The sequence below is a fragment of the Jatropha curcas genome, chromosome 7 (genome assembly GCF_041381405.1).
Source record: "Jatropha curcas cultivar XTBG-Jc1 chromosome 7, XTBG_Jcur_1.0, whole genome shotgun sequence".
Taxonomy (NCBI): Eukaryota; Viridiplantae; Streptophyta; class Magnoliopsida; order Malpighiales; family Euphorbiaceae; genus Jatropha; species Jatropha curcas.
Window position 1 is genome coordinate 28,708,430 of NC_143157.1, and position 25,866 is coordinate 28,734,295.

The window sequence follows — 25,866 nt, forward strand, 5'->3', positions numbered from 1 at the left end:
ATCTGTCGTTTGATTGCTTAAACCATATTACTTGAGTAAGCACGTCAGGTCGTTCGACAAGAGCCTTTTCAGTGCTCAAATGAGACCGGGAGAACTGACACGTGATTCTACTTGTGGAATAAACGGTCTTCTATACGTCGTTCTAGGTTAAATCATACTATTAGTTGGATAAAAACGTGCCGTCGTTCGACGACAGCGTTTAAACTGCAATTTCAATTCAATTGCTCGTCCCCTCTCCATCAATATTCTTCAGAAAAACCCTAGAAGTGTTAAAAAAAATAAAATAAAATAAAACGCAAAATCTCAATCCAAAAAGAAGTGAAACAATGGGGATAGAAAGTTACATAGTGGTGCACAACATAGCGAAGAGGCACAACGTTGGCACACTAGCACGAAGCGCCACAGCATTTGGCGTGACGGAGCTTATTCTTGTGGGCCGCAGGGACTTCAATGCCTTTGGTAGCCACGGCTCCACCTCTCACCTCCGATTCCGCCACTTCCACTCTCTCCTTGAAGCCCGGAATTTCCTCAAGGTTCCTTTAACTCTCAAAGTTTGTCCTTTTTTGTTTCTAGGGTTTTATTTGGGGATTCTAGTTTTGTATTCATGTTCTGCTATCTATAGGAGAAGGATTGTGATATTTGTGGTGTGGAGATTGCTGATGGTGCTTTGCCTGTAAATGAGCATCCTTTTAATAAGAGTACGGCTTTCCTTCTTGGCAACGAGGTGACCCATTTTGATTTTTGCACTGACGTTATTTTTCTCTCAATAAGCATAGGAATTTTTTACGTGCAAATCTGAAAGTTCAGTGCTTTAACAATTGATTTGCAGTTTACTGCTGGTAGTTAATCAACTGCTTTATATTTGATCATACGCGGGAAAATTTCCAGCTGTGTACTACCTGAACGAATTTAGTTTGACATCATCCAAGCATGCTTGTTTTGGCAGGGAACAGGCCTATCTGCCAAAGAATGTGAGATTTGTGACTTTTTTGTTTATATCCCACAATATGGGTGTGGTACGGCCTCATTAAATGTTACTGTAGCAGCTTCCATTGTTCTGCATCATTTTGGAGGTAATTGTCTAAATTGTTAGTTTAGAGCTTACGAATTGGATTATAGTGTAAGATGTCTTATGGAATGGTTATCTGTAATGCTTATGTTTTTTGTTCTTTTGGTTGTATGGATTAATACTATATAATCTGTTCTAAAAGAATCCTCAACCCATTTATGAAATCAAGTTTTTTCCATTAGTCTTTAATTTTCTTTGTGAATATTTTCTTTAGTTAAAATGTAGTAGTTGTTGCATTTTTTTTTTTTTTTTTTTTTTTTTTGGCCACTGCTTAATGGATTACTTTGTTCTTTAACTAGCATAATTGTCTCAGTCAGTTTGCCTTCTGTGATTTTGCATTCATGACTTTACTGCTCCTTTTGAACTAGGATCTATAAATTAGTATAGAATGCATTTACAGAGTCCACGAGATTCTCAATAATGGAACCAATTCAAAATTTTTCGTCATCTTAATTAGTAGTAATAGATTTAATCAACGAAGCTTAATACTGTCTTAATTAGTGTCATATGTGGCTTATTTGCCTTCACATATTTAGAAATGCCACTGAATCTTTTTTCACAGCTTCCCCAAATTAATCTAGGTTTACTTGTTATTCTCTCCACTTCAGTAACTTGAATATGCTCAACCTTTCTGCTTCCATTATTAATATGGGAAAAAATAAGTGTTGAGGAGTAATCTGTAACAAGATATTCGCTGAAAAAGTTACCACACTTATGTGTTGAGGAGTAATCTGTAACCAGATATTCTCTAGAAAAGTTATTCAGACTTATGTTTTATTAGTTTTTTCTACTGCTAATGTGAATGACTGACTAAACACCTTGCATATGTGTTTTGTGTTGAGGCACACCCAAAATGATATTTAATGAACCTAAAAATGTTCATGTTAGCAATTTATTTGTAATGAAAAATTCTCATCATTTTAGGCATGTATTCCACATATAGCATTTTGAGAAAGGTTTTCTTTCTGTTCTCTCAGCTTCTTTTTTACTTCCTTTACAAGTTTGTGACAATGCATGTGTATCCAGTTGTTCATATCTGCATCTGGGCTTGCTTTTTTGTTTAATTTTCTATTCTCAGTTTCTTACATTGTTTTTGTTCTATATCAACCTGATATAGCCAAGAAATCAAACTCAAATAGGATTTCCCTGCATGTAATTTGTAATTTCCCTGCAATTAACTTGTCAAATTCTCACTCATGGTTTTCTTCAGTTTGGGCAGGCTTTTCTGAGAGAATTCGTGAGGGAAATAAGTTTATTGTGGCAGAAAGACCCGTGAAACAGGCAAAGTACTGCACAGAAACAGAAGAATCCATCATTGAAGAGCGAAAAACTAGAAAAGAACATGCCTCTAATGGATTCTTTGATGAATCGAGAAATGGAGATTCAGCTTCAAACCTTCTGGATGCTTTGTTTAATGATGAGTGATTGAACTCATAAGTGTCATTTTTTCAACCGGATAGAACTCAACACATTGTTGTCCTGAAATTCACAAGGCATGAGGTCATGGATTTTGTACCTCAGTGTTGTAGAGTAGCAGAAGCGAGCCGCAGCTGATTAGTGCAGATAAAGTGCATGCTAACCCTTGAAGTTGAAGAGTTTGAATTGTAGTGTTTTTGAAATTGCTTGAGCACCATATTTTGGGGGTTCTCAAAGCATCATAGAAAGGAAAGTTCTACAAACTATCATTAAATGAACACTACCGTTATGTTGCTTTGTATCTGTTACCGATAAAATAGCTGACTCATTTTTGTCAGTTTTTTCTTGGTTGTACTGAGTTAACTCGTGCACACACACACACACACTCTCTCTCTCTCTCTCTCTCTCTCTCTCTCTCTCTCTCTCTCTTCTGAAGTTGCAATTTTTTTTTTTTCATCAATCCATTTTTGTTTTTTTTTTTTTTTTTCAAATGAAAGCCAATATAATTGAACTCATAAATGTTCATTTAGCCGGTTCAAAACGGCAATCTGGTCCTTCACTTGCATACTTGGAATTGGAAAGGCAACAATAAATTTTAGCACTATAGACGCGTGAGTGTGACCCAACATGCCTATCACTGTCCTCTGCCCCATTCTGCATTGAATATAGTGGATCTGTAGTTGGGCCTTCATTTTTCCCACTACGAACAAAAATATTCTTCTAAGAAACCACCATTAACAATCCTAGTCAACATAGTTATTTATGAAATGAACGCTTCACTTTTACATTGCTAGTCAACATTATAGATATAATTATCTGGGCTTAAGCACCTACCCAGAGAATTAATTTCAGTTTTATTGATACGCAAAGCTAATTTATTTATTTCTTTAAAGTCATTATAGTCTATGAGACTTGGAGAAAGTCATGTTTGATGTCTCCTTTTACACATGGTAGGTTCCAATTAGACAAAACGAAATAAGATTCTGAGTTTGATTGGTAGCAGTTGGTGGTGTTGGAAAAGAAGCTCAACAATTTAGCTGTTTTTGTCAACCTCTACCCCACTTCTTGGAGCAGTTAGAAAGCATTCTTGTCTCTTTAACTACTTCTTCACTACCACAATGTTTTTTACTCCGAAGTTCCTGTCTTGCTTACTTTTCCATCCATCTAGTTCTAAAAATGACTAGTATTGACATGAAGTAGAGTTATAGCACATCAAATTATAGCGTAATTAAGGTAGAACTGAAGAAGCCTTGATTAAAAGATCCAGAATCTTGCAGCAGGCCATTTTTGTTTATCTTTTCACATGTTAAGTAGAGTGACCAAAAAACTGCGCCAGCTCTGCTCAAGAATAAGGTGGCTGATATGGAAACGTCCAAAGCCAAAAGTTATTATAAGAAGGTTTGGAAAAACCACGAAAGACCGATGCAAATGGAGACCTGGAATCCATAAATCTTCTTCTGTTTATCGAAATGGCGAACTTGATCAGTCTTCTTCTGATTGTGAAAGACCAATTCGAATTGCCACATTCAATGTTGCCATGTTCTCTCTTGCACCTGCAGTTCCAAAGACTGAGGAAGCAGTCATTCTGGGGCAAGAACATGAAGAATTTATGATGTTTAAGAACTCAATGGAGATGGATGCTAAGGTCAAGTCTTTGAACTGTCATCCCAAGAGTATACTAAAGCAGTCTCCTTTGCATACCAGCCTGCAGACAAGTCCAGAGCAGCTACCGCAGCAAAAAAAAGTTTCGATTAACCTTCCTCATAATGAGATTTCATTAGCACAGAGTAAATTACTTAGCTTTATAGAAGATGAAAAAGTGGAATCATCAAATATTATTGCCAGCAGAAATTACAGAAGCAGTGTTGTGTTGAGGTCTCCTGTGTGTTTGCCTGCAAATTTTTTAACTCAATTTACAGGTGAAGAGAAGTCGAAAAACAGCAGAAGCATATTGGAAGTGCTTAAAGAAGTAGATGCTGATATTTTGGCCCTGCAAGATGTTAAGGCACAGGAAGAGAAAGGCATGAGGCCTTTATCTGATTTGGCCGCTTTATTGGGAATGAAATATGTGTTTGCTGAAAGCTGGGCACCAGAATATGGAAATGCAATTTTATCAAAGTGGCCAATTAAGAGATGGAAAGTTCAAAAAATTGCCAATGATGAAGATTTCAGGTTTGATCAAGAAATTTCTATTAGTCTGCTAGAGATTGATACTGCTTATGATAAATCATTTAACTAGGTTTGTTGCAATGCAGGAATGTACTGAAGGCTACAATTAATGTTCCCTGGGCAGGAGAATTAGACTTCTATTGTACACAGCTTGACCATTTAGATGAAAATTGGAGAATGAAGCAGATAAATTCAATAATGCAAACAAGCAACTCTCCTCACATATTAGCAGGAGGTATTAACTCTTTGACAGGATCAGATTACTCTCCAGAGAGATGGATGGACATTGTCAAGGTAAATTTCCTTTGACAGATTTTATTTGATAGCCATTTTTCATCTTCGTATATGCTGTCTGATGTAAAAATAAAACTTCTAGTACTATGAGGACATTGGAAAGCCAAGGCCAAAAATCGAAGTAACCAACTTTCTAAAAGGAAAAGAGTACATAGATGCAAAGGATTTTGCAGGGGAATGTGAACCAGTAGTCATGATTGCCAAAGGCCAAAGTAAGTAAACAACCTTGTATTGGCTTCTTTGCGTGTTAGTTTCTTACATTAACCTCTTTTTTCTTCATTAATCTGATGAAGTAGATGTTCAAGGAACGTGCAAGTATGGCACAAGAGTAGATTACGTTTTGGCATCAGCAGACTTGTCGTATAAATTTGTTCCAGGATCTTATTCTGTCGTTTCATCAAAAGGCACCTCTGATCATCATATAGTTAAAGCTGAGATCGTAAAAGTAAGTGAAGGTTATCAAAGGAATGCAATTAGAAAAATCCAGAAAGCAAAGCAGAAAGTTGTTAGGATAACAAATCCTTGGCCTTGTAAAGCTATATGGAAGTTAAACACCTGAAAGCTTCTTCTTAGATAAACATTATATTTAATTATTACTGTCTCTAATGAAAATGGTTTATCGTTAAATGCATTAATTTGTAAATTACAATATTTTTGACATGAGAAAGTGTGTCAGATAGAGATTAATATGTGATAAAGGTTCATATTGCTGCATGAAGAAGTTTTATAATATTTCTTCAGATTTTGGTTGCTTGTATTGGCAATTTTTGCCTTAAAACAACAACAAAATCCTTAAAAACCAAGCAAAACTTGGTTCTATTTGCGTTAGGTTTTGGTTTTAGTTTCTTGTGAAGAGATCTAAACTAATCCTTAACCACACCACAAGGATTTCATGCTTACAGCTTAGTTGGAATCGCACTTTAGCGTTTAGTAGCGAATCTACAAACAGAATACAATTCAAACAAAAATCTTGTCATGAATAGCCAAAAATAATCATAATAGCTTCTTGATTTTACATTAAAGAAATGTTATTATGCTAGAAGAAGAAAATTAAAAGCTTCATTACTTCTTGATTAACAAATTATGGACTAATGACAAACTTAATTCATTATTACATAATTGAAGAGGAATCATATTATTCTTCCTCTTCATTTTGAATCAATCATACAAGTTTCAAGAAACCAAACCTTCTTACAAACATTTTATAACAAACAGGAAAACTATTAAAACTCTGTCACCAACAATTAATTAGAAAAACTAGGAGTTCTGTGAAGAAGAGTCGCTTGAAGAAGAAGAAGAAGGGTACCCAATTCCATGGCGATTGTTAGGGAAAAGCATAAACACAGCACCTGAAATAGCACCAATAGCTGGAGGTAACACCATAAGCAGAGTCTTTTCAGTAGACTCAAAAGAAGGGTAAAAGCACTCGACAGTATTAGAGTCTAAAAGAGAGAGTACGGCAAAAACGATAACAGAGAAGAAAGCATGAACGAAGTCACCAATTCTAAGCTTATAAGCAGACAAATCCAGAGATCCAGAATTAGTAGGTGGCCATAGCCCTTTAATAGTTGCAACTCCATAATGAGTTAATCCATCACTACCAATATAACTATCAGTAAAAGAAGAGAATGCACAAGAAAACCCACAAAACCCTATCAGAATGCTAGTAAGGTACTTGTTAATGGGATGACATTGACCATTGTTGGTGAAAACAGGATTAAGGAATTGAAATATAAAAACTGTTCCTGTTGGAAGAAGCTTGACAAGATTGCCGAATCCTGAAAAGGTTTTGTCTTTGATCGAGTTATTGGAGTTTGAGCTGTTTTTGGCCATTTTTGTGTATTACACTACGAAGAAAGCCCAAGAAACCTGAAAGGAAATGTTATGTTCTGATTTTTGATGGTTCTTGAAACACATCATTGAAGGAATATATAGAGATATTTGGACTAAAAAGATAAGTTAGAGAGAGTTTAGAGATGGTTGCTTCTACGTTAAATGGTTCTTGCAACTGAATATTGGGTTTGCTTTCACTCCTCGAAGTAGGTGGTGTTACTGGGTTTCCTTTATAATCCTATCTTTTGAAACTGGAGCACTAAATAAATTCCAAAAACATGGCAGAAGAAAAAAAAAAATCAAACTAAAAACTGTTTCAAGAGCATCAACCAATTGGGGATGGACAAATGGCATTGCATACGTTCAACATTTCCAATTCAAGGATTATTTTATTAGATTAAGCAAAAGATTATTAAAAGACTTTGTAAGAGTTTGCTTAACATTTAATTATCTCCATAACATGCAAATTTAGGCTGTTCAATCTTTTTCGTTTTTAAACTACATATGATGAGCTTAATAGATGTTCTTACATTAACGGTAACCTTTTGCTCTTTCAGCAATGAATCAATGCTTGAAAGATTTCTATTTCCAGCATACGTATCTTTAATTAATTGCTTTGCGATGAAGCCAGTATATAGTCCTGGTGATCTGAATTGAAACCGACTTGAATTAACCTACTTAATTAATTATTAATTTGTCTCTATCATTTCTAAAGAGTTATTTATTTATTTTAATTTAGAAAAAATGACCAGTCAGACTACTCTTCCTTCTTTGCTTAACCTGCTATTGATGTTCATCAATTTCTTCTCAGCAAACTCCCAATGGCGACGCAGGTCCACAATTTATTCCATTGTTGCCAATTTACACCAAATTTCAAAAATTATAATTTAATATGATAGAATTTAAATGTAAAAACATAAAATCTTTTATATTAAATTTATTTTTTTAAATTATAACAAAAAAAAAAATAATATGCATGCACACGAAGGAGTAAATTAATGTGGAGTCAAAAGAACAAAAAGTCAAAAATGTACATTTGTTCAAACCCAGTGATTAGTAATTTAACCTTAAATTAATTGCTTAATTTTGTTTAGTCATACAAACAAATGAGGTTCGTAACTGGTTCATTAGGGTTCTTCATTCCAATATATCAGTTTATGCTTTCATTACACGTGTAGGAAACTTATAGGTTTGTTTTCTTTTTTTAATAGTTGTTTTACGTACGTAATAACCTTATAATATCTAATTTTTTAATTTTCATAAACTTAAATGAGCTTATTTGAAAAATTCTGAAAGCGCCATATGAAATAATTAATCATCTGCTGTTATTTAACAAAGATCAAGAGAGAGAAAAAAACTTCAATGATATTTATAAGATATCTTCAAATTTTTCCCTAATTTTCTCGTCTTACTTTACAATACACAAAGACTAAACCGTCCTCGACAAATTCACAATACACATTAAAATATTCTCTAAAATAATTTTTTCTTCTTCTTCCTCGTCCCCATCACAACCTCCGCAACCCATACCTAATTTCCCAAATATTACAACATCCACCCCTCCTCATTTTTTTTAAACCCCATATTAATTTATAAATTACCCAGAAACCCCAATACACAAACCCCAGATTATACCATGTTACAATTTGATACCATAACTTTTAACTAATTCGTCCCTGTACTTTTCCCAAATTTCAGATCTACCTCCCGTTTTCAAAAAAATTCACGGCAGGATCCGATCTTGAAAATCCATGGGAAGTAACCGAGACGAAAATGATAAGAGTAAAGAGAGATAACTGATTCAATGAAAAACCCGAGCAAAGTTCGATCTCAAAAGTCGAGACGAAGCAAACGCCTGAGATCTCTGGTAGCTGAGTCGTCAAAAGAAACTTGTTTTTTCTTCGAGAACGACGGCAACGGGAGCGAGCTCGGGGCCGGCGAAACTGCAAAAGCCGAACCTGCGTACACGTCGCATTTCACGGTAACCGGAGATCTGATATCAGCTATTCTGAGCTGCTTCGCTAACATTCCTGGGTCGGGACCCAACCGATCCGTACCAGTAACGACAACATCTCCGGCCTGATCCTTCTTCAAAGCAGCAGCGTTTTCGCTGTTCTGGATCTTCGAATCAAGCGACTCACCTCGTCGCAAAATCGTCACCTTCTCCATAACGAGATTGTGGCTGCTTTTGTAGCCATGATTCTGGTGATGGTTTTTCGAGATCTTCAAATCACCAACCGAATTCGACCTCTTCGAGATCAACGGTGGCTCCGGCTGGCGCTTTCTCTGGTCAGTCCTCTCTGATCTGACCACCGGCTTTCTGTTAAATCTAGGGTTAGAGTCATAAGTCTTAGTGTTAGTATAAGAGTTTCCATAATAATAATTCCTCCGGCGACAAGGAGAAACTCTGATCCGCTCGATTAAACAATCCTGAGGCCTCAAAATCTCAGTCCCCATGTGTCGTTGTTTTTAACCAGAAAATGATATTAAATTAGGAACAAAGAGAGAAATGAAAAGATTTTCAAATAAAATAAAATTTATATAAACATCATGAAATACAGAATTGATTGCGCTGTTCTTCGCTAGTTTTAGATTTGTTCCTCTCTCGTTCTCTGGCTTCTTTCCTCCTCACATGGGAGAAAAAGGAAGAGGAGGAAGAAGAAGAAGATGGGGGCGGATCGTGTTGGTGGTGATTATGTATTTATTACAGAGATTTCTGATATAGGAGGTGTGGCTAGAAATGAGGAAGAGAGATAATATATAGACAAGCCATATTAGAAAGAGGTGGGGTCGGGTGGGAGCGTTCGCACCGACCTTCTTAGCCCTTATGACGCGTCGTTTCGTCAACTTAAGACTTAAGAGAGAGAGGCTTCTCGGTTGAGTCTGACCTGAATGGGTCTACGTTAAAAGGAGGGTGGGGCCTACGACTATTATTATTAACGGAGTTAACGACAAATGAAGTTTTTATTTGGACAGTAGGTAACGACGTTCTTTGCTGCAGGGGTTAGTTGTCGGGTTCTCTAATTCTTTTGTCTATTTGGGGGCCATACGTGTGGGACCCTACTGTGATAAATTGATAATGGAGAATCATTGATTTTATATTGTATGGAGTTGGTTTCTTTACGTAATTACATGGTTGTGCTGCGGGTATATTTATAATTTTTTTAATTTTTGAAATTAATATTAACATTTTAAAATACTCATATTTTTACATATAAAAGCGATTAATAAGAAAAAAAAAACAAAAGCGATTTGATTAATAAGTTTCAGTAAAATAATCAATAGCCTTTTGAAGTTTCAGTTGGATTTTTGGTGTTATGTTCTTGGTATTTGAATATTGAGGCAAGAGGAAGTGTCCAGCTTTCTACGCAACTCCGGTTTTGAAAACCCACAGGCAGCTGCCAACTTTAAGTTAAGGGTCCCTATTGGCAGTGCCCAAAATATATAATAATAATAATAATTTATATTCATGAAGAAATATCCAAAATTTGATTTATAAATATGTAACCACTGGTAAAATTCGCTAATCAAATTAGCTTTTTCCATAAATGTGAACTTAACACAAATAATTAGCTTAATCACATATGATAATTGGGTTAGATAATTGATATGTAAACAAAAAAAATTGTTTCACTCCATAATTTATTTTCTATTTTTGACCTTAGTGATAATCTTAATTTTAGCTTTTCATTTAATTCTTAGTTTGGCTTTTGCTTGTTTTAGTTAGAAAAGAAAATCTTTTTTAAAAAAATTTTAAAATTAAAAAACAAAAAGCAAAACCTTGATTACAAATTAATTCTGTCGCAAAAAGGAAGCCGGCTGATATGCATTTGCCTAAAATAAAGGTTTTAAGATTTGATCTGACTCAGATTAAGGATTAATTTAATAATATACATTCATCTTTAACAAAGCAATAATTTTATTTCATTCTACACATGTCATTGTTGTGTTAGTCTAAGCTATTAACATATATATTTTATTTCATTTTTTTAATAAAGAATAAATAATAATTAAAGAAAATTATTATATTAAAACAACTTGAAATGTAATCTTTACTTTTCAAAGCAATAAATAATTGAAGGTTACTCAATACCACTGCCCTTTTAAAGAATTGTTGAAAAAGACATTTTATGCTTAATATTTTATTTTAATTTTTGGCATATGATATGATAATATTATAGGTTTGATTCATTCAAGGATTTTAATTAATGTATATATATACATCATGTTACTCAAATTGAGGCCAACAATATTATAAGTCCTTTAAATAATCAAACCTAGTTAAATGAAATCTTCAGTCTAGATATGTTGCTGTTCATTAATTGAGTGCTTGCCATGATATCATGACTTCCATCCCACCTAAAATTTTATCATTAAAATATTTATTTATTTATTTTTAGATTGTATCAATTTAACACATAATGAAATTATGTTTGATGGATAATGTTGACATCGAGTTCAATGTAATAATTTTTTTTTATGTAAAAAAAAAAAAAATTGACAAAAGGGTAAGGTTGGCTTTTGGTTTAAAGGTGCTTAAATTACTTTGCAGGAGAAATGAACAATAATTTTGCATTGTAATTAAAATTATATTACACTAGGGTTGCCCAAAATCCGATTTTTGGAACTATAACCATCGATTCCGAATCGGTAGGAATTAAAACCGGAATCGGTTTGAATCAAATTCGAAACCAGTCCAAACAGGTTCGATTCCGATTTCACAAGTTTTGGAACTGTGAACCAGCGCTTTCAGCTCCAGTCAGAACCGACGGTTCTAGTTCCATCTGAAACTGGCCGGAACCGTCGATTTTGGAACCATTAAGGGACCAGAACCATTCGGTTCCAAACCATAACCGAAACCGTTAATTTTCAATTCGGTTCCGGAACCGTGGCCACCCCTAATGACATCTATGCTATTTTAAGTCCACCGACACCAATGTTTAAAGGAACTTTATATATAAAGCTTGAATTCGAAATTTTAATAAAAAGAGAATGAATTCCCGTCATCCTATCTCCCCTACAGGATGTATAATACTATGTTTTTATGAATATAATACTAATTTTAATCAAAACTCAAATACCAAATTGTTAATTTTTTTTAATAGCAAATTGTTAACTGTCTTAATAATAATTTGCAACTATTATTTCTGTATTAAAATAGTATGAGTGGACCTTGATTATCTGGTCCCACCTAATGGCTCAATAATTTCCCACTAGAAAAAGATGAAAAAACAAATAAAATAAAGAAAGAAAAAGGAAGCACAAATCAAAGAAGCTTTTTTTTTTTTTTTAAATTAATTTTTATTTTTCTGAATTTGGGGTCAAACAAACAATTTTTTAAGAAAATTGCAAGGAAATAGAGATATTCTCCTGTCTCCTGACCCTGCCTTTCACACAAAAAATAGTACATTTTCCTTTCATAAAATAGTATTTTAGGAAGGGGTGGTGGAAACATCCTTATAGAAAGAAAATAAATATAAAAATTAAAAAAACATGGAATAACTTTAGAATCCAGGAATCCTATATTTGTTTATGCCTAAAGGAATGATATAGTCACCTGTGGGGAATGCAAACACCTATCTTACAGGCAATAGATGTTTGACTTCTAAGAATATAATGTCCACCAATTGGCTTGGATTGAGCAATATAGGTACTCGTAAGGTATTGTTATCATTTCCCTTTTGTCATTTTTGAAGTTAGTTGGCTTTGTATCATTGTCATGTTTATTACATGGATGTGTTGTGTTGTGTTGTGTGTGTGCTTGAAGCCTTCTCAAGTTGGGAACTTGTTTGAACGAAGGAAAAAGGTTTGAAGGTATTTTTGACCTCTTACATATATATATATATATATATATATATATATATATATATATATATATTTTTTTTTTTTTCCGAAATTACATATATATGATTTGCAGGAGACCAGGAAAAGTTTTCCTGTCAACCGCATGGCGAGGGAGGGAGAAGTTTCCTTTGTTGGTTAATAAAAAGCCCAACCCCATAATTAATAAGGCAATTAGCTACCCCGTTTTTGTTTCTTGGGCCTAAAACTTTGGGCTCCTCAATAAACAACTGTCCACTATTATGGGCCAAGCTCATATTCTATTTCTATTGTAGCATCAAATCCCGCGAATCTTGGTTTTTTTTTTTTTTTTTTTTCCTTCTAAAAGTAATTTTCCACTTCTCGCTTCTTAATGGTCGGATGAAGCTATCCTGTGACCAAATGAGGTTCAACCGTTAGATCAAAGTATTTGGGTAATCTTTGTTTAAATTTTGCATTGTCTTTTTAAATGAGTCAAAAACGAAGAAGAAGAAGAAAGTAAGTAAGCGTAGAAGAAAAAATATAAGGGAAAGTGGGAGTGAAAATTCAAGGCAGACCACTACTTACGTCTGCCTCTTATCCATTCCCATCCACAACCGTTGGTAGAAACCACACATGTTTTGTTATTTATTCGTAAATTTTAACTTTGCAAATCCATTATATTTTTCCAGCCACCACTCAATCGTCTCGTCTCCTACCACTGCCGTCTAACTCTACAGTAATGGTAGTTAAAATAAAATACTACTAAAAATTAAAATTAAAAAGCGAACATAGACTGACAGGAGAGGATCATAAAACAGAGATGTTGGCGAAAGATTCTGGTAGTTCCACCTTCTATCTTCCCGAGGAAGTATTACAAGTGTTACCGTCCGATCCATTTGAGCAGCTTGATGTAGCTCGTAAAATTACATCCATCGCTCTCTCTACGCGTGTTTCCTCTCTTGAATCTGAGAACTCCGCTCTACACGCTGAACTCGCTGACAAAGATAACCTCATCGCCGACCTTCAATCTCAGATTGAGTCTCTTGACGCTTCTCTCTCCGATACCGTTGATAAACTTTCCCGGGCTGACCTCGAGAAGGTCTGACCTGCCTTTTTTGACTTTCGATTTGGTCTTTGAGCATTTTGTTGTTTTTTGAGCTTTAATTTAATGAACCGTGATTTCTGCGTTGCAGGAGAACTTGTTGAAAGAGAATGCTTCACTATTCAACACGGTAAAGAAGCTCCAGAGAGATGTTGCCAAGGTACTTGATTACTGTGAATGTTCTTTTCGTTTTAATTAGATGCCGATGGAGAAATTTTCGTGAGCTGGTTTTCATTGCTTGGACTTTGGTCTTTTGGCATTTCCTGTTCAAATTGATTGTCATGTTTTGGCAAATGTCATTGGCAGATGAGGCTGGTCGAAAAATTGCAAATTTAAGACATTGAAATTTTGAATGGATTTCATACAAGCCATGTGAAGTAGGCGAATTTAGTTTTATTGAACAATTACGGGAAAATAAAAAAATAAAAAAAGGAAGGGTCTTTTTAACCATTATTTTCTTTGAGTTGATAGTTTCAGTTAATATGTTTGCAGCTAGAGGTGTTTAGGAAGACACTCATGCAATCACTTCAGGAGGATGAAGAAAGTTCTGTAAGTGATTTTCCTTCTTGACCTCGATAGCGTTTTTCTTGCTTTTGACAGTGCTGCAAAGAATTATTTAGGATAACATATGAAGGTTTTGAAATTAATTACTCCGGTTTTGTGACAGCCAGGAGATCGGCATATCATTGCCAAGCCAACACCTAATGGTATGGGTTTATCTTCCTTATTGATTGTGCGATCTTTAAGCTGGTTATATGGATTCTTTTTTACAGTTTAATAATTGATGAAACTAACAACCTTTTTCAATAGGCCTCTGTGATGTTTGATTATGCGAGGAATTATATTTTATGGTTTTGCCTATCATTCAAAAGCTGTATTTTATATAAATGGGTGTTTGCCTGATTGACAGCTTTAATTGCTTTAAAGTTGGTAGTTTTATGTTGGTTTGAAGCGTTAACCTTAAATGGAAACTCTATAAGTTTATATTCATGAATTTCTTGATATGCTTTTGAATGTTCAATGATTCTGTAGTCATATTTATTCAAATTTCAGGATTCAATTACTGACTCGGAGAAGTTTTTCCTTATTTTTTCAGAAGATGATGTCAGCTTGCCTCCTTCAAGGACATCTTCAATGCGGAGCCATTTCTCAGAAATGGGAAACTCACCTGCAGAGAATCGTGAAACAGATGGTATACCACAATTATTTTGGTTTTTAACAACTTGCTTAAAATGAAAATTTTCCATTATGCAATTTACTAAAATTGCTGATGCTTTTAACTTCTTTTAGTAAATGAATACATGTGCTACTGGTTTTATAGATTCCTCCTTTTCGTTTTCTTGTTTATTTTTATGAAAAATCTGAATTCTTACTATATGTTGCTGGTATGGCAGTGTCAAGACCTTCAACAATATCACACAATGTTCTGCTAGCATCCCAAACAAGTACTCCTCAGCTTACTCCTCCAGGTTCCCCTCCCAGTTTATCAGCTTCTGTCTCTCCCACAAGAACGTCTAAACCAGTTTCTCCAAGACGACATGCAATGTCATTTTCTACCTCAAGGGGTATGCCTGATGATAGGCCAATATTTTCCTCTCATGGTTCAATGGCAAGCTCTGACGCAGGGTCACATACAGGTTAGCTCTAAAACTTTATTATAGAAACAACTTCAAGTACTGAGCCTAAACAAGCCAAAAGTTTTACTTGAACCTACCTATTTAATTGCTTTAGTTTCTGGACATCATAAGGCTTAGATGCCATGTCAAATTGTCTAAATGAATTTTCCTTGCAAAACTCTTTGACCTTGATGATTTGGTTCTTGTCAATTTTCCTTTGAAATAAAAGAAAGCACTCGTGAACATATCAATCTTCAACCAAAACTACATATAATTGTCCTTTGAATTCAGGAAAAAGTTCTGACACTGCACAGCACATCAATTCAAGTATGACTGTGGGGTCTAGCAAAATAATGTTCATAAATAATTTATGCATCGCAATGAAATTGTTGTTCGAGAAATGATGATTGTCTACAAACATCTCTTAGTTTCCTTGCTCATGCTGGAATTAAGTGGATGATTGACAGGGAAAGCCTTTCAGTCTTTTGGCAATGATCTTTTCGGTATAATGCTGAATAAACAAATAAACTGAGCTCATCTTGTGTTTTTTCTTTTTCTTTTTCTTATTTTTTCCCTAAGAACTTCTATGGTAAGGCATCGCTCTTCACAACTGTGTTTGAGGTGGTTAGTGTATTTGTAATTTCATATGGTAACTCGTTTTTGTATGTTACAGGGCGAACTCGTGTGGATGGGAAAGAATTCTTCCGCCAAGTCAGGTAAAATTTGCAATCTTTGAGAGCTCTGAATTATGGAATACATTTCGCCGTTAAATGATCTTCAGCACTGTATTATATCAATGTCAATGCACTATCGAACTGAAGCTAATATATATGCGTACTGTATATTTCTCTTCAAGCTTACCCATGACCAATATGGGTTCTAATCTAGTTCCTTCCTTTTGTTTAATTAGGAGCCGTTTGTCTTACGAGCAGTTTGGTGCATTTCTGGCTAATGTTAAGGAATTGAATTCCCACAAGAAAACAAAAGAAGTATATTTCTGTCTCACTTCATTTCTTGTTGTTAACCACCTGAATTAAGAATCCAATTTCATCCCCCTGATTTTCTGTAATGTGCAGGAGACTCTAAGGAAGGCTGATGAGATTTTTGGCCCAGAAAATAAGGACCTTTATGTGATATTTGAGGGGTTGATCACTCGAAATGTTCATTCAAGCTGATTATGGGAACTGTACTATTCACTTTGTAGTCCATTTTGCATTCTCCTTTTGTTGTAAATTAATTTATACTGTAATTGCAATTTCCATGGCATACTTCCATTTATACTTAAATTATTTGTTAGCATTTAATAATGGTCACTGAAAAGAACTTGTGACTTATGGGACGCTTGTTGAATATCTTGGAGTATATCAGCGAAGTTTTCCCCTAATTTTTGCATTTTTCGAATGTTTATCTTGTTCGGGTCAATCTAATTGCTTTAACGACAATAGATTCATTCCATTAGCCATTGCTTCAACGACAGTATCTTACTACCCCGGCACGACAGCAGCGTTTTTTTGTTATATATCCTGTCCGCTAAAGGACAAAGTCGTTTCATTTGCGAAAGAGAGACCTTTTAGTCAGTATGTCGTCCAGAAATATTATCTAGAGAAGAAGTTCAAATTTGGAGACATTAAATTACTGCTATATAGTTGAAGACGTAACGTACTTTTTGATGCATTAAAAAGAGAGATTTTTTCGAAGTTTGATTGATTGGCGTCACATGCTCGTTTCTTTCTTAAGATAGGATTTTTACATTCCTAAGCGAACTTTATAATTATTAATTAATTATTATTTTTCAATAATGTAATAACTTCTGATGTGCCTTATTCCAGCTTAAGCAAGTTGTTAACTAGCCTAAGTGGATTTCCTTAATGGAACCAACAGTTAATGAACTATCTTTAATTGATGAATATTTTCAAATCTTCTCAAAGAAATAATGGTTTCTCCTTACAAACCGTTGTTGTTTCCTTTTTCAGTTATACTTTCCCGGGGTTGAGAATGAGAATTCGTTAATGACGTGTCAAAAACCCAATAAGACTCTATTCTACGTGCTTGCCTACAAGCCTTCAATGAACTAATTTTTTGGATTTTTTTTTTTTTTTCATAATCCATTTGGGATGATGAGTTATCGTTCTCATTATAGTATTACTGGTATTTAGTATTTTTCCCAAAAAAAGAGGAGAGCTTAATTACAAGAAACAATGATAGATAAAGCCGATTTTTATGCATCAAAAACAGGTTTATTGTGCAAGAAAACAAACAAATATTAGAGAAGAAAAAATGAGAAATTTTGCAAACCGCTGTTTACATTTGTTTCTTGTCTCTCTTTCTCCTTGTACCTCCCACAGACATTTTCCTTCACCTGCCTCTCTTTAGTTGCCATGGGCGCTGTCCGAGAACCTTCATCTTCTTCCTGGTAATTTTATTTCTCTCCTTTTTAGAGTTTTTCTGCTTCTGGGTTTCAAATTAACGGTTAAATTTTTATGATTTTGCATTTCTTTTTATTGTCTGCAATGTGTTTTAATTTTTGTCTTTCTTCTTTTGCTTTGTAACAGATGATCTTTTAATGGTTCCGTTGCAATCCTTTTTGAAAATCGTCTTGTATGCAAATTTATCCTTTCTTTTATTTTTATTTGGTTCCCGCTGTTACGGTTGTTTTGGCTTATTCATCGTTTTCAATATGATTGATACGAAGTTTCATATTGGCAGCAATGGTTCCCAGGAATCTGCTGGAGAAGATGAAGCAAAGGCTGCTGATCTTGTTGCAGGTAGACCTATAAAGCGATTTGGGTTGTCTAACTCTTTCTCATGTCACGGTATATATATAATAGTACATTGCATATTTCTTTTCCTTTTCAAATATTGATATTCTGTTTTACATTAAGGTTGAAAACTGTTTTTCGGGAAAAGACCCATTTAGATACCAATGTGAAAAGCAGTTTCAAATTATTATTTTTCCTTGTTTTATACTTTTATGATTATAAAAGGTTCCAAATCACTTTAAAAACCGCTTTAGTGACCTCTAGTAACCAACATATTCAGCCAATTCAAACATTAATTTCAAACTAAATAAAGTTTCTTATTTTAATACGTACTTGTGCTGAATGCTGATGCTAGACTTCGTATTAGATATGAGATCTTTGAATGAGGGGGTGGAGGAGGAGGAGCGCAATCAAGATGGTGTCCAAGAATCCTCTCCAAGAGGAGTTCTTGAAGATTGCTCAAGTAGCTTAGAATCTGAAACACATTCCAATAAGGAAAGCACTTCAACTAGCTCAGAATCTGAAGCTCAGGCTAATCATATAAATGCTGCGCACTGGCGTGACTTCTTTCGTGGATTTAAGAAAGGAGCTGCAAGACGCATTCAAACCTTCCCTGCTCCGAAAAGAGGCCCACGGCTCACCAGAAGTAAAACCAAAAGAATTAGAGAAGAATTAATTCCAGTTATAAGTACTACTACTTCTCCCCTGGATACTGAACTCGTCTGTTTCAAGTCTTCATGGAAGAACTTTTCCCTCTCAGATCTCCATTCTGCAACCAATAAATTCAGCAAAGGTTTGTACCGCTCAAAATTGGGTCAAGAATATATCCAACTCAAATAGACTTTTAATATTTTTATCTTCTCATAATGGTTATATTGTCTTGTATGATATTGTGATTTTGTGCAGAGAATTTAATCGGAGAAGGAGGCTATGCTGAAGTTTACAAGGGCCAATTAGGAGATGGGCAGCTTGTCGCAATAAAAAGGCTAACTAGAGGTTCTCCAGAAGAGATGACTGTTGATTTCTTATCCGAGATTGGTATAATGGTTCATGTTGACCATCCCCATATTGCTAAAATGATTGGCTATGGGGTTGAAGGGGGGATGCATCTTGTGCTTCAACTGTCTCCCAATGGAAGCCTAGCATCAATTCTTTACGGTTTGATCATTACTTTTATAACCTTACATGTTTCCTGCTTAATTGATATAGTCATTCATTTCGTAACCTGTGTTTATAGGCCCAAAGGAAAGACTGGATTGGGGACTTCGATTTAAAATTGCTTTAGGAACTGCCAAAGGCCTTCAGTATCTGCATGAAGGCTGCCAAAGGAGAATTATCCACAAGGATATCAAGGCTGCTAATATATTGCTTACAGAGGATTTTGAGCCTCAGGTAAGTTTTCAGACCTGAAGCTTTAGTTGACTGCAGTACTGGAATCTTTGTTTATTATGGCTAAGCCTGGAACTTTCTATTTGTGTAGGTTTCTGATTTTGGGCTTGCTAAGTGGTTACCTGAGCAATGGACTCATCACACTGTAGAAAAAATTGAAGGCACATTTGGGTTTGTAATTACAAACTTAACTTAGTTACTAACTAGATTACGTATTTCCTTACAACTGATCTCATTTGTTATCATCATTCAGCTACCTTCCTCCCGAGTTCTTCATGCATGGAATAGTGGATGAAAAAACAGATGTTTTTGCTTATGGGGTACTACTGTTAGAGCTCATTACTGGAAGGCAAGCAATAGATAGTTCTCAGCAAAGTATAGTGATGTGGGTATGTACTGCCTCTTTATTCAATTATCTATATCTAATGTTACTGTTAAGAACGTAATTATATTGTTTCAAACACTTGGTTGCAGGCAAAACCTATGATCATGAAAAACAAAATCAAAGAGCTTGTAGACCCAGCTCTTGCAGGTGCCTACGACGTAGATCAAATGGAACGTATGGTCTTTACAGCTTCTTTCTGTATACATCAATCTGCAGTACTACGACCTCACATGAACCAGGCATGTTTTTTGTTTTTATCTTTTATCTGAAAAATGTTAACAACAACGTCCATACTAATCTTACATTGCTTTGGTTTGCATTTGAAGCAGGTTCTAGAGATTCTACAAGGAAATAAGAAAATTTTGGAAGAGTTAAAAGAGCTTCAACAGACTATACACCAAAGGACATACTCTGAGGAGCTATTTGATGCAGATGAATACAACTCAACAAAGTACCACCTAAGCTTAAGCGATATAAATAGACAGATGGAGTTTGTTCTTGGTGATGACGATGAACTTTCAGAAGATCTGCAGGGCCAAACATAAAGTTAAACCATGTTAATTTTCACTAGGTTGTTTATACTTCTATATTGACTGAACCTGTAGATTCTGAGTTCCTGTTCTTGCTCCCACAAGCCAAACATGGAGCCAAAACCACAGGACTAAACACAGTTTTGAAGAGGCAGAGCAGAAACAGCAATGCACTGCAGACCAATATCTGCAATTGGGCAGTGTGAGTGTACGTGAAGGAGGACTTCTGCTTATTACTATATAGGATAAATGTATAATTTTGTAACAGATTTCCAATTTCATTTTGTGTGAAGAAAACCAGCTAAGAAATTCTACCTATTGTTGCTTACATATCTGCAGCCACAAAGGGGTTAGCCTGGTGTTTCGACAATTCCTGTTTTAAAGGATTGAGCTTTGCTAATTGTTGTAAAATAATTTAACTGTTTGCATACACTTGTGAGCAAAATTTATAGATTCTTCTCCGCACTTACAAAAGATATTGAACTTAAAAAAAAATTGTTACTTCGAATTGTTAAATTCATCAATTTAAATATACTGTTAGTATTTTAGACAATTAATTATTATTATTAATTAACTATTGTGGAGTATTTATATTACATAAACGACGCCGTTCAGTAGTTGCTTGGCTGGATACGTATCTCCTGTGAAAACAACTGTTAGAACTTACAAGACAAGTCGCATCGCATTTAGATTTTTCTTTGAGAAAGAAGAAGTCATCTTTAGCTTGCTTCCATGCCTTCTATAATCAATCCTCTCCAATTCCTCTTCTTGCTATCGATCTCTTTGATCCTCCATAAATCTGGCTCGTACCCAGGTACTTCTAGTTCCATAATTGACCCCGCCAAAGTCAAACAAGTATCATGGAAGCCAAGGTCCGTCCTTCTCTCTCTCTCTCTTTTTTTTTTTTTTTTTTTTTTTTTTTTTTTTTTTTAATTCAATAATTTCTTCTCTATTTGGTTGCTGTCTTGCTGAGAAAATTGTGGGAAAGAAAGAAGAATTGAATTTTGATGATTCGCAGGGCATTTGTTTACCATGGTTTTCTTACGGACTTGGAATGCGATCACTTGATCTCGCTGGTGAGTGCCCATTTACAATTTTTATCAATTAGATTCCTTTCTTGTTTCGATACAATGAATTTAGTGTATTTGATAATTTAGGCAAAGTCGGAGCTGAAGAGGTCAGCAGTAGCTGATAATGTTAGTGGAAAGAGTAAGGTCGCCGAAGTTCGAACCAGCTCTGGAATGTTTATCCCTAAAGGAAAGGTTGAAATTTTTTTTTTCACTTCTTGCTATGTAAGGCATTATGTTGCGTAGATTGAGTTTAGTATTTCTGTGTTTTTGAATCTTATTACCTTTGATGGGTTAAATGAGAAGTATCAGCTAAAGGCTGATTCTTAGCCTGCTTTCCTACTGGTTGGCATTTCAAGTTTCACTTGATATTGCTTCTAAAGCGAAGTAGTTTAGGTTTTCCTTTCTCTTTTAAGATGGTTCCCATATTCGCTTGTCCTGTGATGAATTTAAGGAGATAAAAATTATTGGTGTATAATGCCTATGTTATTATCTTAGGCAAATCAGTGTTCTATTTTGTTCCGGTTAACTGGTTATCCTTTGGAATTTAGGTATGGGAACATATGTACATGAGCATAATGGTTACCAGATTCATGTGTTGTCATCTTTCTGTTAAAATGTGTTTACTTGGGAGTTGGAATGGTCCCATTATGTAAACTAAGAACTTTTGGGAATGTTTCTAGTTTTAGATGATAGTGGCTTCTAAGAATGATCTATTCTTGAATTTTTCCGAATAGAAAGGACATGGTCTTGATAAAATGTTATAGTACTTTCTTTATCTCAACCACATTTTCACTGATTTCTAGTTTCATTGGTGATTCAGTTATTTATGTAGTTAAAGGGTCCAGGAATATGCCTTGTTCAATCATCAAGAGTGAATGGATAAAATTCATTTCTTGCTTCTCTGTCCTTAATTCATCTTAATAAACCAATTGGAGCTACGCGCGTTATGCTTCCTCCTGGTTTGACATTCTGATGGATCATCTAGAATGATTTTTGAAAGAGATTCAGCTATTCAGGCTTATCATCACATGAGCAATAAGAAAAATGCTTTCATAACTTTTTTCTGTGTCCATTGTATATTTCTGTATAAAGCAATTTATTAATCTTTTTTTTTTAATCCATTTTGTAGGATCCCATTGTTGCAGGTATAGAAGACAAAATTGCAACATGGACATTTCTTCCAAAAGGTGCATTATAATCAAAACCAAAATTTTAATAATCACATTGATCTGTTAGTTTTGATACCAAGTTCATTTTGGTTATACACATGTCACCATAATTTCTGCTTGTTTAGGAACTTGCTATAAAAATTTAAAAAATGAGCATGCAAATGCAGACCAGGCATTCCGAGGGTTTGGCTTGGCACCACAATGCCAAAGCCACTCCTGGCATACACAAGACCACAGTTATCACAATATAAACCAACTGCTATTAGTACCAACATAAAATTCAAATATAGCACTTTGCTTTTAGTTACCGGTGCCCCCATGAATACATCCACACCTTCTCCCCACGAACCCCCAAAACAGGCACATCTAGTTCATCGTGGGAGTACAGATTTTTTATTGATTGAGGTTCAAGTATAGCTATGATTGATGATATACGGGCGTACTTCCTGCCTAGCTTCCTGAAAACAAGGCTGACAGAGCTAAACTAGTCCACCACTCTCGCCATTTTGTCACTTGGAAACTACTTGTGTGCTTAAAATCTCTGAAATTTTGTGTTGACATATTTTGCTGATGATTCTTAACCTATTGGAATAGTGATTATTTGGGTTATTAAGATAATTGTGATTGCATGATTAAATGGTGCCATAAAGCAGTATTACGTGAACCAATTTGATTTTGGGATGAGAATCATTGATTCATCAAAATTGAACTCCCAAAGAAAGCTTTGCTTTAAACATGACCGGGCAATTTTAACTTTCCAAAATAGTTGTCTTGGGAAAATATAAATGGGAAACAATTAAATGTTAAAATTCTATATTTGACAGTGATCTGTTTATCCGGTAACTTGTTCTGCCTTAATGACCGTTAATGATCCTCAATCTATCTCTGAAGTTTTCATTTTCTTTCCATCATATTATCCTCTGGAGACTTTTTTCACATGTCTGTACCAAAATTATTAAATAACTGACCACTGCTCATGTATGAAATCTTTTCTGCATATCATAAAATATTTATGTATGATCTAATTTTCAATTTCCTTTGCAGAAAATGGGGAAGACATTCAAGTCTTGAGATATGAGTATGGGCAGAAATACGATCCCCACTATGATTACTTTGTTGACAGGGTCAACATTGCCCGTGGTGGACACCGATTGGCAACTGTGCTCATGTATCTTTCCAATGTGGAAAAAGGCGGAGAAACTGTGTTCCCCTCTGCAGAGGTTTTTGCAAGTTCCTTCTTCTTTACTATCAATACACAATTGCATCATTCCATGTGGTGTTGCAGCATAAACTTTTCCTAGAATTGTCAGTATTTCATAGTGGGTAGCAAAACTAGAGGGGACATGATTTCAAATAACATAATAATCTGCAACAGGATGCTCCACGGCGTAAAGCTAATGAAGGTGATGAAGATCTGTCCGAATGTGCAAAGAAAGGAATTGCAGGTGAGCCACTCAAAAGTCAACAAGAGCATTTATAAATTACATTTCTTCAGCTGCATTTGCCGCCTAGAGTTCACGTGTTTTTGATGTTTTCCTACCCTTAATGTTGGAAAAACTTAGTGAAACCACGAAGAGGTGATGCCCTACTCTTTTTTAGTCTCCTCCCAAATGCTGTTCCAGACCAAAGCAGTCTTCATGCTGGATGCCCAGTGATTGAAGGCGAGAAATGGTCTGCCACAAAGTGGATTCATGTGGACTCATTTAGCAAGAACTTGGAGGCTGATGGGAACTGCACAGATCTTAATGAGAGTTGTGAGAGGTGGGCTGCTCTCGGGGAATGCACAAAAAACCCGGAGTACATGGTAGGATCTGCAGAGCTCCCTGGATATTGTCGGAGGAGTTGCAAGGTATGTTAGCATATTGTTATATGCTTTCGCTGGGAGAAATTTTATAGGTTTACACTGCATTGAAGTTATTAATCCTTTTGGTGAATTGTGTTTATTTTTGTTTTGTTTATCAAATAACAATCTTTCAAACATTACAGATTTGTGCTTTGTATTTTAGTCCAGTTATAATTTTTTTTTTCCATGAAAAAAAAAAATTCTACTAATGAAAGAGTCCAAAGCAGTGAGAGAGATATGGATGATGATGGTTCTAGAGGTACAAGTGGCTTGTTCCATGTACAAATCCCAAGTCAATAGCGGCTTGAACTCTTGCTAATTACTATTGATTTGACGACTACCACGTTTTGAAGAATTTTCTGTTCTTTTGCGGAAAAGTAAAATTAGATAAATGTAACCGTTGGCCATGGAGTACGCAATTTGAAGAGCCACGCATTTAGATTCCCAGCTCAGATTGTGAGATGGTCTTCGTGCCCCCCAGCCCACATAAGCTAAAGCAACAAAACCAAATGAAATTGGCAACCCATCTTCAAAGAATCTTCAATTGAAGATAAAGATTAAAGAAATATTAGAAATTCGACAAATGTACGTTTATGGTGCTGCTAAAACAAAATAATTTGAAGGAATGGAATAGAAACGTCATTTCAATTACAATATATAAAGAATATCTTTCCCACGACCAAATGTAATCTTTGATGATATATACGAATAATGAAAAGAGAGAATAATAACCCAAAACTGCACCTAATTTGACTTAAAAAATTTGTTAAATAATAGAACGATAAGGATTCTGTTCACGTTCATGTTCATGGTGGTGGTGTCATAAAAGATAGCATTTTTACTCTTTGCCCAGCTGTCCCTTCTTCTTCTTACTTCATCAAAGATTCTACCCACTTAATAAAATTAAACAAATCTTAATCAAACAGTTTAAACAGCTGTAGTTGCCTGTAGGATTCAAGATTCTCTCTTTTAATCATAATATTAATTGAAAAAAATATTAAGTATTGACATTATTTAAGTTTAAAAACACAGAATTTTCTAGATCTTAATGCAAGAAATCAAGAAAAGTTTTGACAATGAAAATGTAAACTTGAAAATGCATAGTTTTCTTGGAAAATAGGCAAAAAGTAGATTAATTTATAAGAAAATTATACTCTTGGGGCAGATTTATGAGATTTTTCTAAAATAATTATTTTGATGGCAACAGATTAGCTTCTTGCAGATCCACGTCTCCTTCAGGAGCTGTCACAGATTTTCTGCTCAAACAACACATTGATGACAGTTTCCTAAGAGGAAAAAAAAAAAAAAAAACAAATTGAAGGAAAAAGCAATCCAATGACTTAATGTTGTAATAAATAATCAATCTAATTACTCAAAGAATGAAAAAGGTATAAATAATCAACTGTTGGTAAGTAAACTG

General features: G+C 34.9%; 7 protein-coding genes across 15 annotated transcripts; 5 read left to right on the top strand and 2 right to left on the bottom strand.

Annotated features, from left to right (window-relative positions):
* The first annotated feature begins 181 nt into the window (after positions 1-181).
* LOC105631867 (tRNA/rRNA methyltransferase (SpoU) family protein) lies at positions 182-2,822 on the top strand. Of its 2 annotated transcripts, none has more exons than XM_012214069.4 (4): positions 182-533; positions 623-724; positions 947-1,073; positions 2,280-2,822. In XM_012214069.4, the coding sequence occupies exons 1-4, from the start codon at positions 327-329 to the stop codon at positions 2,492-2,494; spliced, it is 651 nt and encodes a 216-aa protein (XP_012069459.1). In that variant the 5' UTR covers positions 182-326; the 3' UTR covers positions 2,495-2,822. The 2 variants fall into 2 exon arrangements, with proteins under 2 accessions (XP_012069459.1, XP_089580099.1); XM_089723973.1 differs by having other exon boundaries at positions 2,289-2,822.
* An 809-nt stretch (positions 2,823-3,631) lies between these two features.
* Positions 3,632-5,541, top strand: LOC105631866 (DNAse I-like superfamily protein). Its single transcript, XM_012214068.4, has 4 exons — positions 3,632-4,657; positions 4,741-4,948; positions 5,031-5,160; positions 5,245-5,541. The coding sequence occupies exons 1-4, from the start codon at positions 3,789-3,791 to the stop codon at positions 5,505-5,507; spliced, it is 1,470 nt and encodes a 489-aa protein (XP_012069458.1). The 5' UTR covers positions 3,632-3,788; the 3' UTR covers positions 5,508-5,541.
* Positions 5,542-5,994: 453 nt separating this feature from the next.
* Positions 5,995-6,866, bottom strand: LOC105631865 (protein DMP2). Its single transcript, XM_012214067.4, has one exon. The coding sequence runs from the start codon at positions 6,779-6,781 to the stop codon at positions 6,206-6,208; it is 576 nt and encodes a 191-aa protein (XP_012069457.1). The 5' UTR covers positions 6,782-6,866; the 3' UTR covers positions 5,995-6,205.
* Positions 6,867-8,126: 1,260 nt separating this feature from the next.
* LOC105631864 (proline-rich nuclear receptor coactivator) lies at positions 8,127-9,525 on the bottom strand. Its single transcript, XM_012214066.4, has one exon. The coding sequence runs from the start codon at positions 9,236-9,238 to the stop codon at positions 8,612-8,614; it is 627 nt and encodes a 208-aa protein (XP_012069456.1). The 5' UTR covers positions 9,239-9,525; the 3' UTR covers positions 8,127-8,611.
* A 3,609-nt stretch (positions 9,526-13,134) lies between these two features.
* LOC105631863 (PH-response transcription factor) lies at positions 13,135-16,685 on the top strand. The gene is made up of 9 exons (XM_012214065.4): positions 13,135-13,682; positions 13,777-13,845; positions 14,178-14,234; positions 14,353-14,392; positions 14,782-14,877; positions 15,080-15,322; positions 15,975-16,017; positions 16,212-16,290; positions 16,378-16,685. Exons 1-9 carry the CDS (start codon positions 13,404-13,406, stop codon positions 16,474-16,476), a joined length of 1,005 nt encoding a protein of 334 aa, XP_012069455.1. The 5' UTR covers positions 13,135-13,403; the 3' UTR covers positions 16,477-16,685.
* A 786-nt stretch (positions 16,686-17,471) lies between these two features.
* LOC105631862 (Protein kinase superfamily protein) lies at positions 17,472-20,794 on the top strand. 8 transcript variants are annotated; one of them, XM_020678531.3, is made up of 10 exons: positions 17,473-17,714; positions 17,854-17,899; positions 18,008-18,114; positions 18,416-18,853; positions 18,967-19,218; positions 19,298-19,452; positions 19,541-19,620; positions 19,703-19,838; positions 19,924-20,073; positions 20,164-20,794. In XM_020678531.3, exons 2-10 carry the CDS (start codon positions 17,865-17,867, stop codon positions 20,377-20,379), a joined length of 1,569 nt encoding a protein of 522 aa, XP_020534190.1. In that variant the 5' UTR covers positions 17,473-17,714; positions 17,854-17,864; the 3' UTR covers positions 20,380-20,794. The 8 variants fall into 8 exon arrangements, with proteins under 8 accessions (XP_020534191.1, XP_020534190.1, XP_037495742.1 ...); XM_012214064.4 differs by having other exon boundaries at positions 17,474-17,714; positions 18,428-18,853; XM_020678533.3 differs by having other exon boundaries at positions 17,474-17,714; positions 18,008-18,066.
* A 222-nt stretch (positions 20,795-21,016) lies between these two features.
* On the top strand, positions 21,017-24,603 carry LOC105631861 (2-oxoglutarate (2OG) and Fe(II)-dependent oxygenase superfamily protein). The gene is made up of 7 exons (XM_012214061.4): positions 21,017-21,236; positions 21,383-21,440; positions 21,522-21,626; positions 22,564-22,621; positions 23,648-23,823; positions 23,979-24,048; positions 24,166-24,603. The coding sequence occupies exons 1-7, from the start codon at positions 21,097-21,099 to the stop codon at positions 24,459-24,461; spliced, it is 903 nt and encodes a 300-aa protein (XP_012069451.1). The 5' UTR covers positions 21,017-21,096; the 3' UTR covers positions 24,462-24,603.
* The last annotated feature ends 1,263 nt before the right edge of the window (positions 24,604-25,866 follow it).

What these genes read in the sequence shown, in the direction of transcription:
- LOC105631867 (XM_012214069.4), top strand. Translation starts at nt 327, where the DNA reads ATGGGGATAGAAAGTTACATAGTGGTGCACAACATAGCGAAGAGGCAC. An exon ending in CTTTCCTTCTTGGCAACGAG is followed by an intron (nt 725 to 946) that starts GTGACCCATTTT and finishes TTGTTTTGGCAG; the next exon opens with GGAACAGGCCTATCTGCCAA. An exon ending in TGTTCTGCATCATTTTGGAG is followed by an intron (nt 1,074 to 2,279) that starts GTAATTGTCTAA and finishes GGTTTTCTTCAG; the next exon opens with TTTGGGCAGGCTTTTCTGAG.
- LOC105631866 (XM_012214068.4), top strand. Translation starts at nt 3,789, where the DNA reads ATGTTAAGTAGAGTGACCAAAAAACTGCGCCAGCTCTGCTCAAGAATA. An exon ending in GATGGATGGACATTGTCAAG is followed by an intron (nt 4,949 to 5,030) that starts GTAAATTTCCTT and finishes TAAAACTTCTAG; the next exon opens with TACTATGAGGACATTGGAAA. An exon ending in CATGATTGCCAAAGGCCAAA is followed by an intron (nt 5,161 to 5,244) that starts GTAAGTAAACAA and finishes CTGATGAAGTAG; the next exon opens with ATGTTCAAGGAACGTGCAAG.
- LOC105631865 (XM_012214067.4), bottom strand. Translation starts at nt 6,781, where the DNA reads ATGGCCAAAAACAGCTCAAACTCCAATAACTCGATCAAAGACAAAACC.
- LOC105631864 (XM_012214066.4), bottom strand. Translation starts at nt 9,238, where the DNA reads ATGGGGACTGAGATTTTGAGGCCTCAGGATTGTTTAATCGAGCGGATC.
- LOC105631863 (XM_012214065.4), top strand. Translation starts at nt 13,404, where the DNA reads ATGTTGGCGAAAGATTCTGGTAGTTCCACCTTCTATCTTCCCGAGGAA. An exon ending in TCCAGAGAGATGTTGCCAAG is followed by an intron (nt 13,846 to 14,177) that starts GTACTTGATTAC and finishes ATATGTTTGCAG; the next exon opens with CTAGAGGTGTTTAGGAAGAC. An exon ending in TGCCAAGCCAACACCTAATG is followed by an intron (nt 14,393 to 14,781) that starts GTATGGGTTTAT and finishes TTATTTTTTCAG; the next exon opens with AAGATGATGTCAGCTTGCCT.
- LOC105631862 (XM_020678532.3), top strand. Translation starts at nt 17,680, where the DNA reads ATGGGCGCTGTCCGAGAACCTTCATCTTCTTCCTG. An exon ending in AACCAATAAATTCAGCAAAG is followed by an intron (nt 18,854 to 18,966) that starts GTTTGTACCGCT and finishes GATTTTGTGCAG; the next exon opens with AGAATTTAATCGGAGAAGGA. An exon ending in TACGACCTCACATGAACCAG is followed by an intron (nt 20,074 to 20,163) that starts GCATGTTTTTTG and finishes CATTTGAAGCAG; the next exon opens with GTTCTAGAGATTCTACAAGG.
- LOC105631861 (XM_012214061.4), top strand. Translation starts at nt 21,097, where the DNA reads ATGCCTTCTATAATCAATCCTCTCCAATTCCTCTTCTTGCTATCGATC. An exon ending in TGTTTATCCCTAAAGGAAAG is followed by an intron (nt 21,627 to 22,563) that starts GTTGAAATTTTT and finishes TCCATTTTGTAG; the next exon opens with GATCCCATTGTTGCAGGTAT. An exon ending in CTGTGTTCCCCTCTGCAGAG is followed by an intron (nt 23,824 to 23,978) that starts GTTTTTGCAAGT and finishes AATCTGCAACAG; the next exon opens with GATGCTCCACGGCGTAAAGC.